Source organism: Danio rerio, chromosome 8 (genome assembly GCF_049306965.1).
Source record: "Danio rerio strain Tuebingen ecotype United States chromosome 8, GRCz12tu, whole genome shotgun sequence".
Taxonomy (NCBI): Eukaryota; Metazoa; Chordata; class Actinopteri; order Cypriniformes; family Danionidae; genus Danio; species Danio rerio.
The window spans coordinates 15,890,318-15,904,357 of NC_133183.1; the positions used below are offsets into that span (position 1 = coordinate 15,890,318).

General features: G+C 36.9%; 1 protein-coding gene across 3 annotated transcripts in view; it reads right to left on the reverse strand.

Moving 5' to 3' along the window:
• The window catches only part of si:dkey-6n6.1, a 215,547-nt gene that overhangs the window by 185,738 nt on the left and 15,769 nt on the right, over nucleotides 1-14,040 (reverse strand). Inside the window, exons 8-13 of one of the 3 annotated variants that reach the window (XM_073909030.1) lie at nucleotides 12,877-12,992; nucleotides 9,186-9,318; nucleotides 6,381-6,538; nucleotides 5,588-5,727; nucleotides 3,726-4,052; nucleotides 246-967 (exon numbers count right to left, since the gene is read on the reverse strand). In XM_073909030.1, coding sequence (XP_073765131.1) covers nucleotides 787-967; nucleotides 3,726-4,052; nucleotides 5,588-5,727; nucleotides 6,381-6,538; nucleotides 9,186-9,318; nucleotides 12,877-12,992 — 1,055 coding nt within the window. In that variant the 3' untranslated portion in view covers nucleotides 246-786. 3 annotated transcript variants of the gene reach the window in all.

Genomic DNA, 14,040 nt, shown 5'->3' on the forward strand with positions numbered 1-14,040 from the left:
CATTTAAAAAATTAATCAAGACTAGGGGAAATATTTTTTAAAAGTAACACTATTTGTAGTTGCTTGCATTTCTGACGCCCCCTTGTGGGCCAAGGAGATATTCAGGAGGACAGAATTAAATAGACTAAACTGTAAAAAGTATTCAACTCCTTCAACAAGACCGCTGGACACAAGCGAATCATGACCAGAGATGTCCTTATTACAATAATAAAAAAGAATAAAAATAACCCTTAATTCCAGATGAATTCTTTTACCTCCCAGCTTTATTGTAGTTTATGAGGGAAAACCAAAACCTGGACAACAAACAGGATCACAAAAATAAAATTAAAATTAAAACCTTTGCTACTAATACTTGTAACAGTATTACAAATAAACTGTTTGCCATTTAATTAAGAAATAAATAATGTAAGAAGCTGATACATTATTGCAAATGATTTAAAAACAAAGCAAAAGTAAATTCGATTTAAAAGACTGCAGGCATTCATACAGATGCTTGATATAAGCAAAACAACATACATACACAAACTTTAACAAGCAAAGGACTATTAGCACCATATAAATCTGTGCAAAACAAACACCTGCTACAGCATAAGCACAGCTGATGTTAATGTCAAATGTATGCAGTAGTTTTAAGTTGTGAAAAGTAAAAAAAAATGCATGTGTGCTTCCAATGACGCATCCCTAAAACACAACTTACACAATATAAAAGGCCTCAAGTGTAAAAACAAAAAACAAATTCTCCGAATGCTGACTTGAATGGAGATTTAGCTGAAAATGTTTTGTGTTTCAGATCTGGTGCTCCTCGTATCTCTGGGGCCGCAGCAGGACGCTCTGGTAGGTTCTGATGCAAGAGAAGGCTGTGGGTGGAATGAGGCGCCGCTCTATCAGGTTAAACTCCAGGTGAACCGACACCAGTGAAGAGTCGTCCCGTGCCGTAGTATCACACAGTGAGTTCATAGTGACGTAGCTAAATGCACAAGATCAGGTTAAAACGTTCTGTTGTGATGATGTAGAAACTACTAGAGTTGCTTTTAAATTATGTTTGTTTTTAGTCTGTATGCCAAATCAAACGTTGGTAAGTTCAGTCCGGGAGCACTGCAGTCCTACCAGGTGAGCAGCAGTCCTCACCTGCCTTTAGCTGTCCAGTAACACTCAGATCAGTTTTAGTTTGTTTACGTGTGTCTAATTAGTGTTTAAACAAAAATCTGCAGGATTGCGGCTCTCCAGGACCTACTGCTGTACTATATCTGTTTACTAATGCATGCAATATAAACACATACATATACAAACATCGCCCACCTACAAAGATGCACAAACAAAACACAAATACTTTGAATAAATAAACATAAAGGAAATGATAAAATGAAGATTTTTAGAATGACAGAGACATGAAGAGGGATCAAATTATACAATGACAGACAGAAACAGATAAACAGACAGACAAATAAACAGATAGAAAAATAGATATAGATGAAAAAAAAAAACTATAAAATGACAGATGGACAGACAGACAGACTGATGATAGGTAGGTAGGTAGGTAGGTAGGTAGGTAGGTAGGTAGGTAGGTAGGTAGGTAGGTAGGTAGGTAGGTAGGTAGGTAGGTAGGTAGGTAGGTAGGTAGGTAGGTAGGTAGGTAGGTAGGTAGGTAGGTAGGTAGGTAGGTAGGTAGGTAGGTAGGTAGGTAGGTAGGTAGGTAGGTAGGTAGGTAGGTAGGTAGGTAGGTAGGTAGGTAGGTAGGTAGGTAGGTAGGTAGGTAGGTAGGTAGGTAGGTAGGTAGGTAGGTAGGTAGGTAGGTAGGTAGGTAGGTAGGTAGGTAGGTAGGTAGGTAGGTAGGTAGGTAGGTAGGTAGGTAGGTAGGTAGGTAGGTAGGTAGGTAGGTAGGTAGGTAGGTAGGTAGGTAGGTAGGTAGGTAGGTAGGTAGGTAGGTAGGTAGGTAGGTAGGTAGGTAGGTAGGTAGGTAGGTAGGTAGGTAGGTAGATAGATAGATAGATAGATAGATAGATAGATAGATAGATAGATAGATAGAATGACAGACAGACAGACAGACAGACAGGCTGATGATAGATAGATAGATAGATAGATAGATAGATAGATAGATAGATAGATAGATAGATAGATAGATAGATAGATAGATAGATAGATAGATAGATAGATAGATAGAATGACAGACAGACAGACAGACAGACAGGCTGATGATAGATAGATAGATAGATAGATAGATAGATAGATAGATAGATAGATAGATAGATAGATAGATAGATAGATAGATAGATAGATAGATAGATAGATAGATAGATAGATAGATAGATAGATAGATAGATAGATAGATAGATAGATAGATAGAATGACAGACAGACAGACAGACAGACAGGCTGATGATAGATAGATAGATAGATAGGTAGGTAGGTAGGTAGGTAGGTAGGTAGGTAGGTAGGTAGGTAGGTAGGTAGGTAGGTAGGTAGGTAGGTAGGTAGGTAGGTAGGTAGGTAGGTAGATAGATAGATAGATAGATAGATAGATAGATAGATAGATAGATAGATAGATAGATAGATAGATAGATAGATAGATAGATAGATAGATAGATAGATAGAATGACAGACAGACAGACAGACAGACAGGCTGATGATAGATAGATAGATAGATAGGTAGGTAGGTAGGTAGGTAGGTAGGTAGGTAGGTAGGTAGGTAGGTAGGTAGGTAGGTAGGTAGGTAGGTAGGTAGGTAGGTAGGTAGGTAGGTAGGTAGGTAGGTAGGTAGATAGATAGATAGATAGATAGATAGATAGATAGATAGATAGATAGATAGATAGATAGATAGATAGATAGATAGATAGATAGATAGATAGATAGATAGATAGATAGATAGATAGATAGATAGATAGATAGATAGATAGATAGATAGATAGATAGAATGACAGACAGACAGACAGACAGACAGGCTGATGATAGATAGATAGATAGATAGATAGATAGATAGATAGATAGATAGATAGATAGATAGATAGATAGATAGATAGATAGATAGATAGATAGATAGATAGATAGATAGATAGAATGACAGACAGACAGACAGACAGACAGGCTGATGATAGATAGATAGATAGATAGATAGATAGATAGATAGATAGATAGATAGATAGATAGATAGATAGATAGATAGATAGATAGATAGATAGATAGATAGATAGATAGATAGATAGATAGATAGATAGATAGATAGATAGAATGACAGACAGACAGACAGGCTGATGATAGATAGATAGATAGATAGATAGATAGATAGATAGATAGATAGATAGATAGATAGATAGATAGATAGATAGATAGATAGATAGATAGATAGATAGATAGATAGATAGATAGATAGATAGATAGATAGATAGATAGATAGATAGATAGATAGATAGAATGACAGACAGACAGACAGACAGACAGGCTGATGATAGATAGATAGATAGATAGATAGATAGATAGATAGATAGATAGATAGATAGATAGATAGATAGATAGATAGATAGATAGATAGATAGATAGATAGATAGATAGATAGGACTATAGTTAGACAAACAGACATATATAGACAGGCAGATAGACAAATAGAGCAACAGACAGAAAGACAGAGACAGAAAGATAGAAAAAACTAACAATAAACAGATAGATAAATAGATATAGATAGAAAAAACTATAGAATGACGAACGGATGGACGGACAGACAGACAGACTGACCTGATGTAGTTGTGGTTGAGTCTCAGGTGCTGTAGGCTCTTCAACTGCACAATGCCTCTTGGGATTGCTCTGAGCTGGTTGTGGTCCAGCAGGAGTTCGGTCAGTGAGTTGTACAGGCCGATGAAGGACACCTCATTGATGCCGTCTTCACGCAGGCGGTTGTAAGACAACTGAAGCGAGTCCAGGCCGGGCCGCAGGTGGCCGAACACATAGCCAGGGATGCGCTCAATTTGGTTGTGATGCAAGACGAGCTGCCGGAGACCCACCGGCAGGAATGAGGGAACGTGAACCAGTTTATTGTGGGAGAGGTCCAAAAACTCCAGTTTTCTGTACATAAAGACATGTTTGGATACTATTCAAGAACTTTGGGAATCATTTATTATGTTTATATAAGGAAGTATTTACTATCTAACTAAAATTGGGAGCCATTATTTCCAATTAATTCAATTTGTTTACAGTGACACCCGCTGGATTTACACCTGTGAAGCCAGTGTCCTGACATTTGATCCTACCCATCAGATTATGCTACCAACACGGTATTTTATTGGTTCTGAGGTTGGGGTTAGGGTGTAGGTAGGTTAGGGCGATATTACAGCTTCATATCACAGTAATCTACTGTACATTAAAACAATTGAATCCAATTATGTATTGAAAAAAATATTATGTAGATTTAACAACATTTAGTGAAATAAATCTTAGTAAAAAGTAAATATATACTTATTTATTTATATTTAAGTAGGGGTTTTTCATCTTTAATTTATAGGACAGTAGATATGAGAGGAGTGAAGGATTGGCAAAGGACATTGAGAAATGAATCGCAATTGGATCGCCGTGATTACCTCAGTGCTACATGTCAGTGCACTTCTCCACTAGGCTATTGATGCCGATCATATATACTTATCTTAATAATTTTGAATGTAGAGTTTTTGGGTGATGCGGTGGTGCAGTGGGTAGAGCTGTCGCCTCACAGCAAGATCATCTCTGGTTCGAGCCTCGGCTGGGTTAGTTGACATTTCTGTGTGGAGTTTGCATGTTCTACCCGTGTTTGCGTGGGTTTCCTCCGGGTGCTCCGTTTTCCCCCACAAGTCCAAAGACATGTGGTATAGATGAATTGGGTAAGCTAAATTGTCCTTAGTGTATGTGTGTGAATGGGAGTGTATGGGTGTTTCCCAGTGATGGGTTGCTGCTGCAAGGGCATCCGCTGCATAAAGCATATGCTGAATAAGTTGACAGTTTACTCAGCTGTGGTGACCCCTGATTAATAAAGGGTCTAAAGCCGAATAGAAAATGAATAAATGAATGTAGCATTTTTATTATTAAAATGATTACATTTTGAAATATTACGTTATTTGTAATATTAAACACCAAATCAAATCAAATCAAATCACTTTCATTGTCACATCATCAGCAGCACGTGTGCTATGATGAGTGAAAAGCTTAGCCAAATTGAGTGTATGAGAATGATTTGCGAAAGATGATGTGATACTTAAGCCTGGAGTAAAAAATTCAGCTTTGACATCACAGAAATAAGTTACAATAATTTTGTAATAAAGCTAATTAAAACTGGTATAATTTTTCACAATACTACTCTCTTTCTGGTCAAATAAATGAAATGATAAATGAAGTGTCAAATACTGTAAATACAACCTCTACTGATGCCATTCGAAAGTATTCAAAAACTTTTATATAGTTATATATAATAAATATACTTTTTTAATATAGTTTCTTAAATAAATTCTTAATGTGCTATTCAATAATGATTCTTATCATGATATTTATTCACGACTTCTTCACCTGTTTACATGCATTACAGTCACTGTCCAGAAGAGGGCATCGAACAGCAGAGAGAGATCTGAACTCACAGCAAGTGTATCCAAGCTCTGGGATGAATGCGGTCCTCTCGGAGTCGGTTATGGCTGAGGTTCAGGACTCTCAGGTTTGTGGTCTTGTTTAGGAGCCCTGAATGGACCACCTCTATCTTGTTGTCCGACAAGTGGAGCTCCTGAAGAAATAATAAATCATTTTTGGAGTCATAAGTCATTTCTTATGCTACCTACATAAAATTGAGAGCATGTTTTGCATAGTGAGTATATATGACATCCAACTGAAGTCAAAATTATTAGCCGTCCTGTGAATCTTTTTTCGTTTCCAAATATTTTTCAAGTGTTTAACTGAGCAAGGAATATTTCACAGCATTTCTTGTAATATTTTTTCTTCTGAAGAAAGTATTTTTTTGTTTATTTTTTGCTAGAATAAAAGCAGTTTTTAATTCTTTTAAACATTTGAGGTCAAGATTATTAGCCCCTTTAAGCTATATATTTTTTGATATTCTACAGAACAAACCATCGTTATACAATAACTTGTCTAATTACCCTAAACTACCTAATTAACCTATTTAACCTAGTTAAGCTTTTGAATGTCCCTTTAAGCTGTATAGAAGTGACTTGAAAAATATCTAGTAAAATATTATTTACTGTCATCATGGCAAAGAGAAAATAAATCAGTTTTTAAAAACCAATTATTAAAACTATTATGTTTAGAAATGTGTTAAAAAAAATCTTCTTTCTGTAAAACAGAAATTGGGGAAAAAATATATACAGCAGGGCTTATAATTCAGGAGGGTTAATAATTCTGACTTCACCTGTATGTACTGACCTGTACTGAAACAGGCAGACCAGAAGGAATAGCTCTGAATTTATTGTCATCCAGCCTGAGGTAAATCAGCTGCCTCAGAGGTTTGAAGGCCAGAGGAGACACATTTCCATCGTGGAAATAATTATCCTCTAACTCCAGCGTCAGCAGCTGTGCCAGACCTGAGGAAACAAATAACATTAGATCACTAGAGTAATAATAAATATTAATAATATCTGTCCTCAAACGTTTAAACAATAGTTTCATTTAGTAGTTTGAGATGATTTATTATCTGGGTTTGTCATGTAAATGATAACACAAAACCCAGGATATTACTTTTCTTGTTTTTTTAGAAATGTACTTCTGTATATACAGGTGAAGGCAGAATTATTAGGCCTCATGAGATTTTTTATTATTTTTTTAAACATTTCCAAAATTATGTTTAACAGAGCAAGGAAATTTTTATAGTATTTCTGATAATGTTTCTTTTTTGTTTATTTCAGGTAGTTTTTAATTTTTTTAAACTTAAAAATTTTAAGGTCAATATTATAAGCCCCCTTAAGCTATTTTTCTGTAGAGTCTACAGAGCAAGTCATTAATATACAATAATCTGCTTAATTACTCTAACTTGCCTAATTAACCTAGTTAAGCCTTTAAATGTCACTTTAAGCTGATTATTAATATTTAAAAAAATATCTAGTAAAGGGGTGATGCAGTGGTGCAGTAGGTAGTGCTGTCGTCTCACAGCAAGAAGGTCACTGGTTCGAGCCTCGGCTGTCAGTTGGCATTTCTGTGTGAAGTATGCGTTTCCTTGCTCCGGTTTCCCCCACAGTCCAAGCACATGTGGTGAATTGTCTGTAGTGTATGTCTGTGAATGAGTGTGTATGGATGTTTTCCAGTGATGGGTTGCAGATGGAAGGGCATTTACTGCGTAAAACATGTGCTGGATAAGTTGGCGGTTCATATTGCTGTGACGACCCCTGATTAATAAAGGGACTAAGCCGAAAAGAAAATGAATGAATGAATGTTTAGAAATGTGATAAAGAAAATCTTCTATCTGTTAAACAGAAATTGGGGAAAGAAATATAAAGGAGAGATTATAATTCTGACATCAACTGTATATATTATTACTTATGTAATTCCAGATGAAAAAAATAGTAAATGCTTTTGTGTCAACCAAACTATAGTGAAGTATAATATTTAAAACACTGCTATTGAATGCTATAGGATACTTACATATCTTAAATATTGTAGATATTTTATATTTATTATGTTAATACAAACTTATTTCAAAAGTATTTTGAACCTACATTTCATAAAACATACTTAAAACTGTGTGTATGACTTTAAAGGGCACCTATGATGAAAATCATCTTTTGGAAGCTGTTTGGACAGAACTGTGTGTAGGTATAGTGTGTCCACGGTCATATTGTCATGATATAAAGACAATAAGTGTCTTTTTTTAATTACCTGATGTTAAAAATAGGATCCAAATCCCTCCCATTTTGAGGCCCACCGCAATGTGACGTAGGAGTGCAGTTTCCCCACCCACCGATTTAACTGACAGCTGCGTATTAACATGTCTAGTATAGTAAAGTGTATAATCATATGAACAAGACAGGACGTGCGCAAAACAACTGCGATTAAAAGATCTGTTCAGCGCTCTGTGATCATCAATCATCATCAAATGTGATCAAGAATGAGATTTACAAGTTTAAAATGTTTTTAAAACAGTGCATGTCAGCTATGAATTATAGGGATTTCACTGTCTTTACTTTATCACCACAACCATATCTGTAAAATTATAAAAGAAGACCCTTCAATCCCGGTTTGTGGACGTTGAATCAGGTTTATTTTCTACATTAACATAGCGGATATCCATACAGCAGTGGATATAAACATGTCTCCTGTCACATTAAAGCCTGGTTTATACTTCTGCGTCAAGTAATCGGCGTAACCCACGGCACATGCAACACGTGTAGCTGTGCATTCATACTTCTGCGCGCTGTTTCTGTTGCTCTGCAATAACACTTCCGAAACGCTAGATGGTAGTAGGTGTTTATGTTCCTCTGTGTCGAGTTTCTTCGCTGGTGTTTTGTTTTTTCTGAACGCTTCCTTTATGTACAAGTGGTTCAAACTCGCTCATTTTTAGGCAGGAACCGGCGGACGAACAACAACTTTAACCATAAGGTAAAAACAAAGCAACATTATCCATACGGAGCTCCTTGTAAAAGGTTGACACAGTTGCTCTAATGGACTCAAGCAGCTCTCTGTCCCACCCACACTCATCAGCACATCCTAGCCGACCAATCACAGAGCTTGTGCTACACGTCGTTGCGACGTGTAGTTACATTTTTTGAGACGTGCACGTCAGCGATGCCCACGGCGAGGGCTATGCGTCCACGCGTAGGCTGTGCTGTAGCATATCCCTGCACCTGCGCTTGACGCAGAAGTAAAAATCTGCCTTGACAGGCACGTGGGAACGATAGGTGAGGAGAACTAGCATTGAAGGCACAGGCAACAACAGCTACATTGAAGTTCAGGGCAAAAAATTTCAATATTCTGAAGGGTATAATATATAAGTTGATGGGTGTTTTGAGCAGAAACTTTACAGAAACATTCTGGAGACACATAGGACTCATCTTAAATCTTGAAAAAGGGGTAAAATAGGTGCCCTTTAAAAATAAGTTGAAACACAGTTAACTTTAATTCATATAAATGATGTTGTTTACAGTGTATGAAAAACAGATCTCTCAGTGGACCCGGGTGCTGAACAGCCAACAGTAACACTCTCTCTCTCTGTATATGTGTGTGTGTTTGTGTGTTTACCCTTAAAGCTGTGAGGAGTGAGACCGCTGAGTTTATTATCGTTGATCTTCAGCTCCACCAGCGAGGGAGGGAGAGACGGCACTTTAGTGAAGTTGTTTCCATCCAGATTCAACCTCCGGAGCTTCGTCAAGTTCTGCAACAGGCCGAGAAGTTACTCATAACAGCGTCAAAACCCGAGCGTAAATATCTTAGATCCTGCCGCGAGTCACAGAAGCAGACGTTACACAACAAACACTCAGATATACTCAAGAGTTCATCTGGCAGGAGAAAACAGACACTCATGACCATGCAAAAATGAGAGAGAAAAAACATTCTGCTTTAGGTCACACATATGACATTTATAAATCATGTGCAGGCGCCTTGTTGATGTACTGTAACACACAGGTGAGAAAGGGGTCATAAATAAAAGATGTGCTTCTCTTTTGGGGGGTAATATCTATATATCTATTGACTGAAAAGCCCATTTTCTCTGCAGCAACCCGGTGAGACTTGTCTTGGTGATGTCAGACTTGACATCTTGCGAAAACACGTCAGCTACTTGCTAAATATCAAGCATGCAGTGCGCGGCACCATAAGGCCTGATAAATCATCATTGTAGCAGATAACAGATCACAAGCAGTCTCCAGTTTTCCAGATTTTTGTTAGTCAGGATATTATTAGAGTGCTGTAGAAATCACATTTGCTGTTATGTGATCACATGTGCATCCATGAGGACATGTTTGTCTTTTTGTTTTGAATACAAACAGCGAACATTTTTATTTGGATATTTTTGGGATATATTTTTGCCTAATTGCAGTCCCTTCAGGCGGCATGGTGGCTCAGTGGTTAGCACTGTCGCCTTACAGCAAGAAGGTGGCTGATTCGAGTCCTAGCTGGGGCAGTTGGCGTTTCTGTGTGGAGTTTGCATGTTCTGAAAGTGTTCATGTGGGTTTCCTTGGGGTGCTCCGGTTTACCCCACAATCCAAAGACATGCACTATAGGTGAATTGGGTAAACAAAATTAGCTGTAGTGTATGAGTGTGTGTAAATGTGAGATTTATGGGTGTTTCCCAGTACTGGGTTGCAGCTGGAAGGGCATCAGCTGCGTAAAACATATGCTGGAATAGTTGGTGGTTCATTCAGCTGTGGCGACTTCTGCTAAATAAGGGACTAAGCCGAAGGAAAATGAATGAACTAATGTTGCCCTGTCATGAATTTATTTTTCCAGTAAAGCAGTATTGTTCATATGGCCGGTTAGGCTTCTTTATCTCTAGAGGTGCCCAAAGGAGTGCCTCAGGGATCGGTATTAGGAGCCATATTATTCTATTTACATAAACATCTTATGTGACAAACTTCATTATCATTTGTATGCTACTGATAGAGTGATTTATTGCTGCTTTCCTTCATTGCAGTCTTTACAGTGTGTTTTTAATATTGTTCAGTTTTTTTCTTTATTTGAATATGAAGATTTCAACCTCATTTCCATCCTGTCATCAATTTATTTGACCCAAAATAGCAGTATTTATTCTAATTTCATTTAAAGGTGCTGTATGTAAGTTTTTGACTCTTTTAAAGCATAACAATACCGTAATATATATTTAAGAAACATGCTAAGTTAACATTTTTGTCTATCTGAAAAACAAAGCTGAAGTCAGATATTCTGCTTTGAAAATATGCATTAGTGTTGGAACGTCTGTCTTTGTTTAACCTGCCCTTGGTGGAAAACAACGTATTTCATTCATTCAGTCAGGAAGGCTCTCAAAGTATGCGCCCGGGAACGAAATGTGACCTCCAGTGGACAGTAGCGGGCTCCGAAAAGAGACGCAGATTAAGAGATCCACATGAGGTAGTTATTAATTAGCAAATCATAAAAATATTATGAATGTAAACACTAGGTGAGCAGGATCCATTTTAACCCAGTGTCCTAACAACACACTACCTGAAGAGATTTCAGTAGTATGACAAAAATATAAATTTCCAGTGTGGGGACAGCACCAACCAGTGTCTGACTGTTGAACCTAACGGCTAATTTAAAGTGGAAATGAAGCACTCAGTCAAGTTTACCTTATTTTATACATTGGATTACACTTTAATGAAAATATATTAAACAAACTCGATTAATGCAAACATTTAGCAGAAAACAGCAGGCTTTACTATAGATTTTATACATATAGGACGCAGCCATCTTGGAATGTCATTATGCCTGACGTCACGGGGTTGGTTGAGTTCCCTCCAATGAACAGAAACAATGGAAGAAAAGGAGACTGTAAAACCTCATTTAACCCAATGCGTGTAGTTGTGGATGTGGAGCTGCAGCAAATACAAGCATCAGATGTGTGTCTAATATAAAAGTATATATTTTATTTTTATTTTTTCCCCTTTTAATTACCGATCATTTGATGTGCTTTGATTCACTCTCTGTATTACGCTGCCTGCCTGCCTGTCTGTGAGTGTAACGGACTGAACACTGACCCTGTAAAGCCTAATTTAACCCAATGCTTGTAGTTGTGGACAAGCATCACAGACCTGCTGCAAATAAAACAAATACAAGCAATTAAGTGTCTTCACTTACAACGATTAAAATCATACATGACTTCATGCTTTATTAAGTCACGTCAAGGATAAAACCTAAGAAACACTGCAGCGATCTTAGTTTGGTTTGAAACAACCCCCATTACGTCAGTAGTGATTCACTCTTTGTATTAAGCTGCCGGACTGCCTGTGGTTTCAACTAGGTCCAGTGCTGATGTATTGGGGGCAGGTCCTTTCACTTTTCACTGCTACAACCCCTCCCTTACCTCCGTTCGTGTTCAAACCTGACTGTTGACCCTAAAGGCTAATTTTAGGCTTATTTAAGTCATGTTCTAAATGAAAGCAACGACACACGATATAATAAATATTTTTACATTAAAAGTAGTTTCTTTTAATATGAAAATATTCCTTCTAACGCGTGTTGTTGCTTTCATTTAGTACCTGACTTAAATCAGCCTAAAATCAGCCTTTAGGCTCGACAGTCAGGCACACTTCTGTTGGTGTAGTCAATCTGGCAACTTTCACTTGCGTTTGTTTTGAACCAGGTGTGCAATACCTAATTCAGCCACATGGTGTCAAACTTACATACTGCACCTTTAAGGATAAAATCATGCATTGATTGATAAAATACTCAATTTTCCACTACTATTTTGTATCCCAATTTTCTCAGGTTTGGCATTTAGAGCATATATGCATTTTCTTCCCTTGTTTTCTCAATGTAATGATGGAATAGATTTTCATTTTCCTTTGGCTTAGTCTCTGATTTATCAGTGGTCACCACAGCGGAATGAACCGCTAAATATTCCAGCTTATGTTTTAGGCAGAGGATGCTCTTTCAGTCGTAACCCAATACTGGGAAACACCCATACACACTCATTCACACATACACTATGACCACTTTAATTTACCCAATTCACTTAAAGCAAATTTTTTTAGACTGTAGGGGAAACTGGAGCACCAGGAGTAAACCCACACTAACATGGCTAGAATATGCAAACTCCACACAGAAATACCAACTGACCCAGCCGAGACTTGAACCAGCGACCTTCTTGTTGTGATGCGACATTGCTAATCACTTAGCAGCCAAGGACTGATTTTGTAAAAAACAAAACAATATATAATATTTTTATGAATGCTTTTGTCAGTACACTTGAAAGTAAGTAATAAAGTCTCCACCTTACCTTAAACACATCTGGTGCTAAAGAGAAATCATCCAGCTTGTTCTTGCTGAGGTCGAGCCACTCCAGGTTGGGCAGACCTGCCAGAGCATGTGCCGGGATCTTGCTGATTTTGTTATCTGCAAAATAGCAGTAAGTCAAGAGTGTTTTTTCATCTGTTTTTGGATCACTTTGAGCTGTTTACACTTCTCACATTTCAGTGCCAGCTCTTGCAGAGCCATATTCAAATAAATCCACTGACGGACAAACAGTAAGTCGCTGCCAAGAACATCAGTCAAACTCAAATAACACCTTTTCACTACAGACACACATTTTTCATCTGTTTTGAAACAATTTTTTCACCATAATTTGCACAGGCACATGAATCTAAAACAACTTAGTATGTTTTCACCTCAGTGAATACAAATAATATATAAAAAAGTGACTTTATATCAGAGGTGCCCAAACTTTTTCCTATAAAAGGCCGAAAACCAAACTTGACTGAGGGCCGAATATATACACCAAACCGTATTACATTAAATTAGCCAAGGGGAATTTATGCATCTATTCTGTAATATTGAAAAAAAATGTTGCTTTAAATCATATTTAATATCTAATGCAGTTTCATTTTAAACATTTTATATTGAACATATTACAGAAAACCATGAACAATTCGGAGTTCAATGCTGAATACACTAGTTGAGCTGCACCTGCCTTTTTCTTGATATGCTCATAGATGCCAGATGTGCGTCAAGTAACAGTATTATCATTTTAAAAGTCTGATTCATTTAAAACATTTAATTTAATAATTTAATTTCCATTGCCTTTTGTAGCTCAGCAAATAAACTAAGAAACAAAAGATTATGTTAGATTAAAATTGATGATTTCTGACAAAAGGTATTCGCTCCAACCACTAACATTCTTCTTCTCTTTTTAGATGTGATGGCAATTAAAGGTACCTTGGGCCAACTTTGGGCATCTCTGCTTTATATTTTACAATTCAATTTTTTTAGACTAAAACTCTCCTTACTGTAACATTATTTAAAACTCATAATAGATATCAAATATATTAAAACAAGTTCGATGCCTAATGTAAGTGATCATAAAAATTTTTAAATATATAAAATAAATAATAAAAAACTGCTTGCTGACAAACTGGTAAAAAAACTTATCTGTAGGATAATGGCT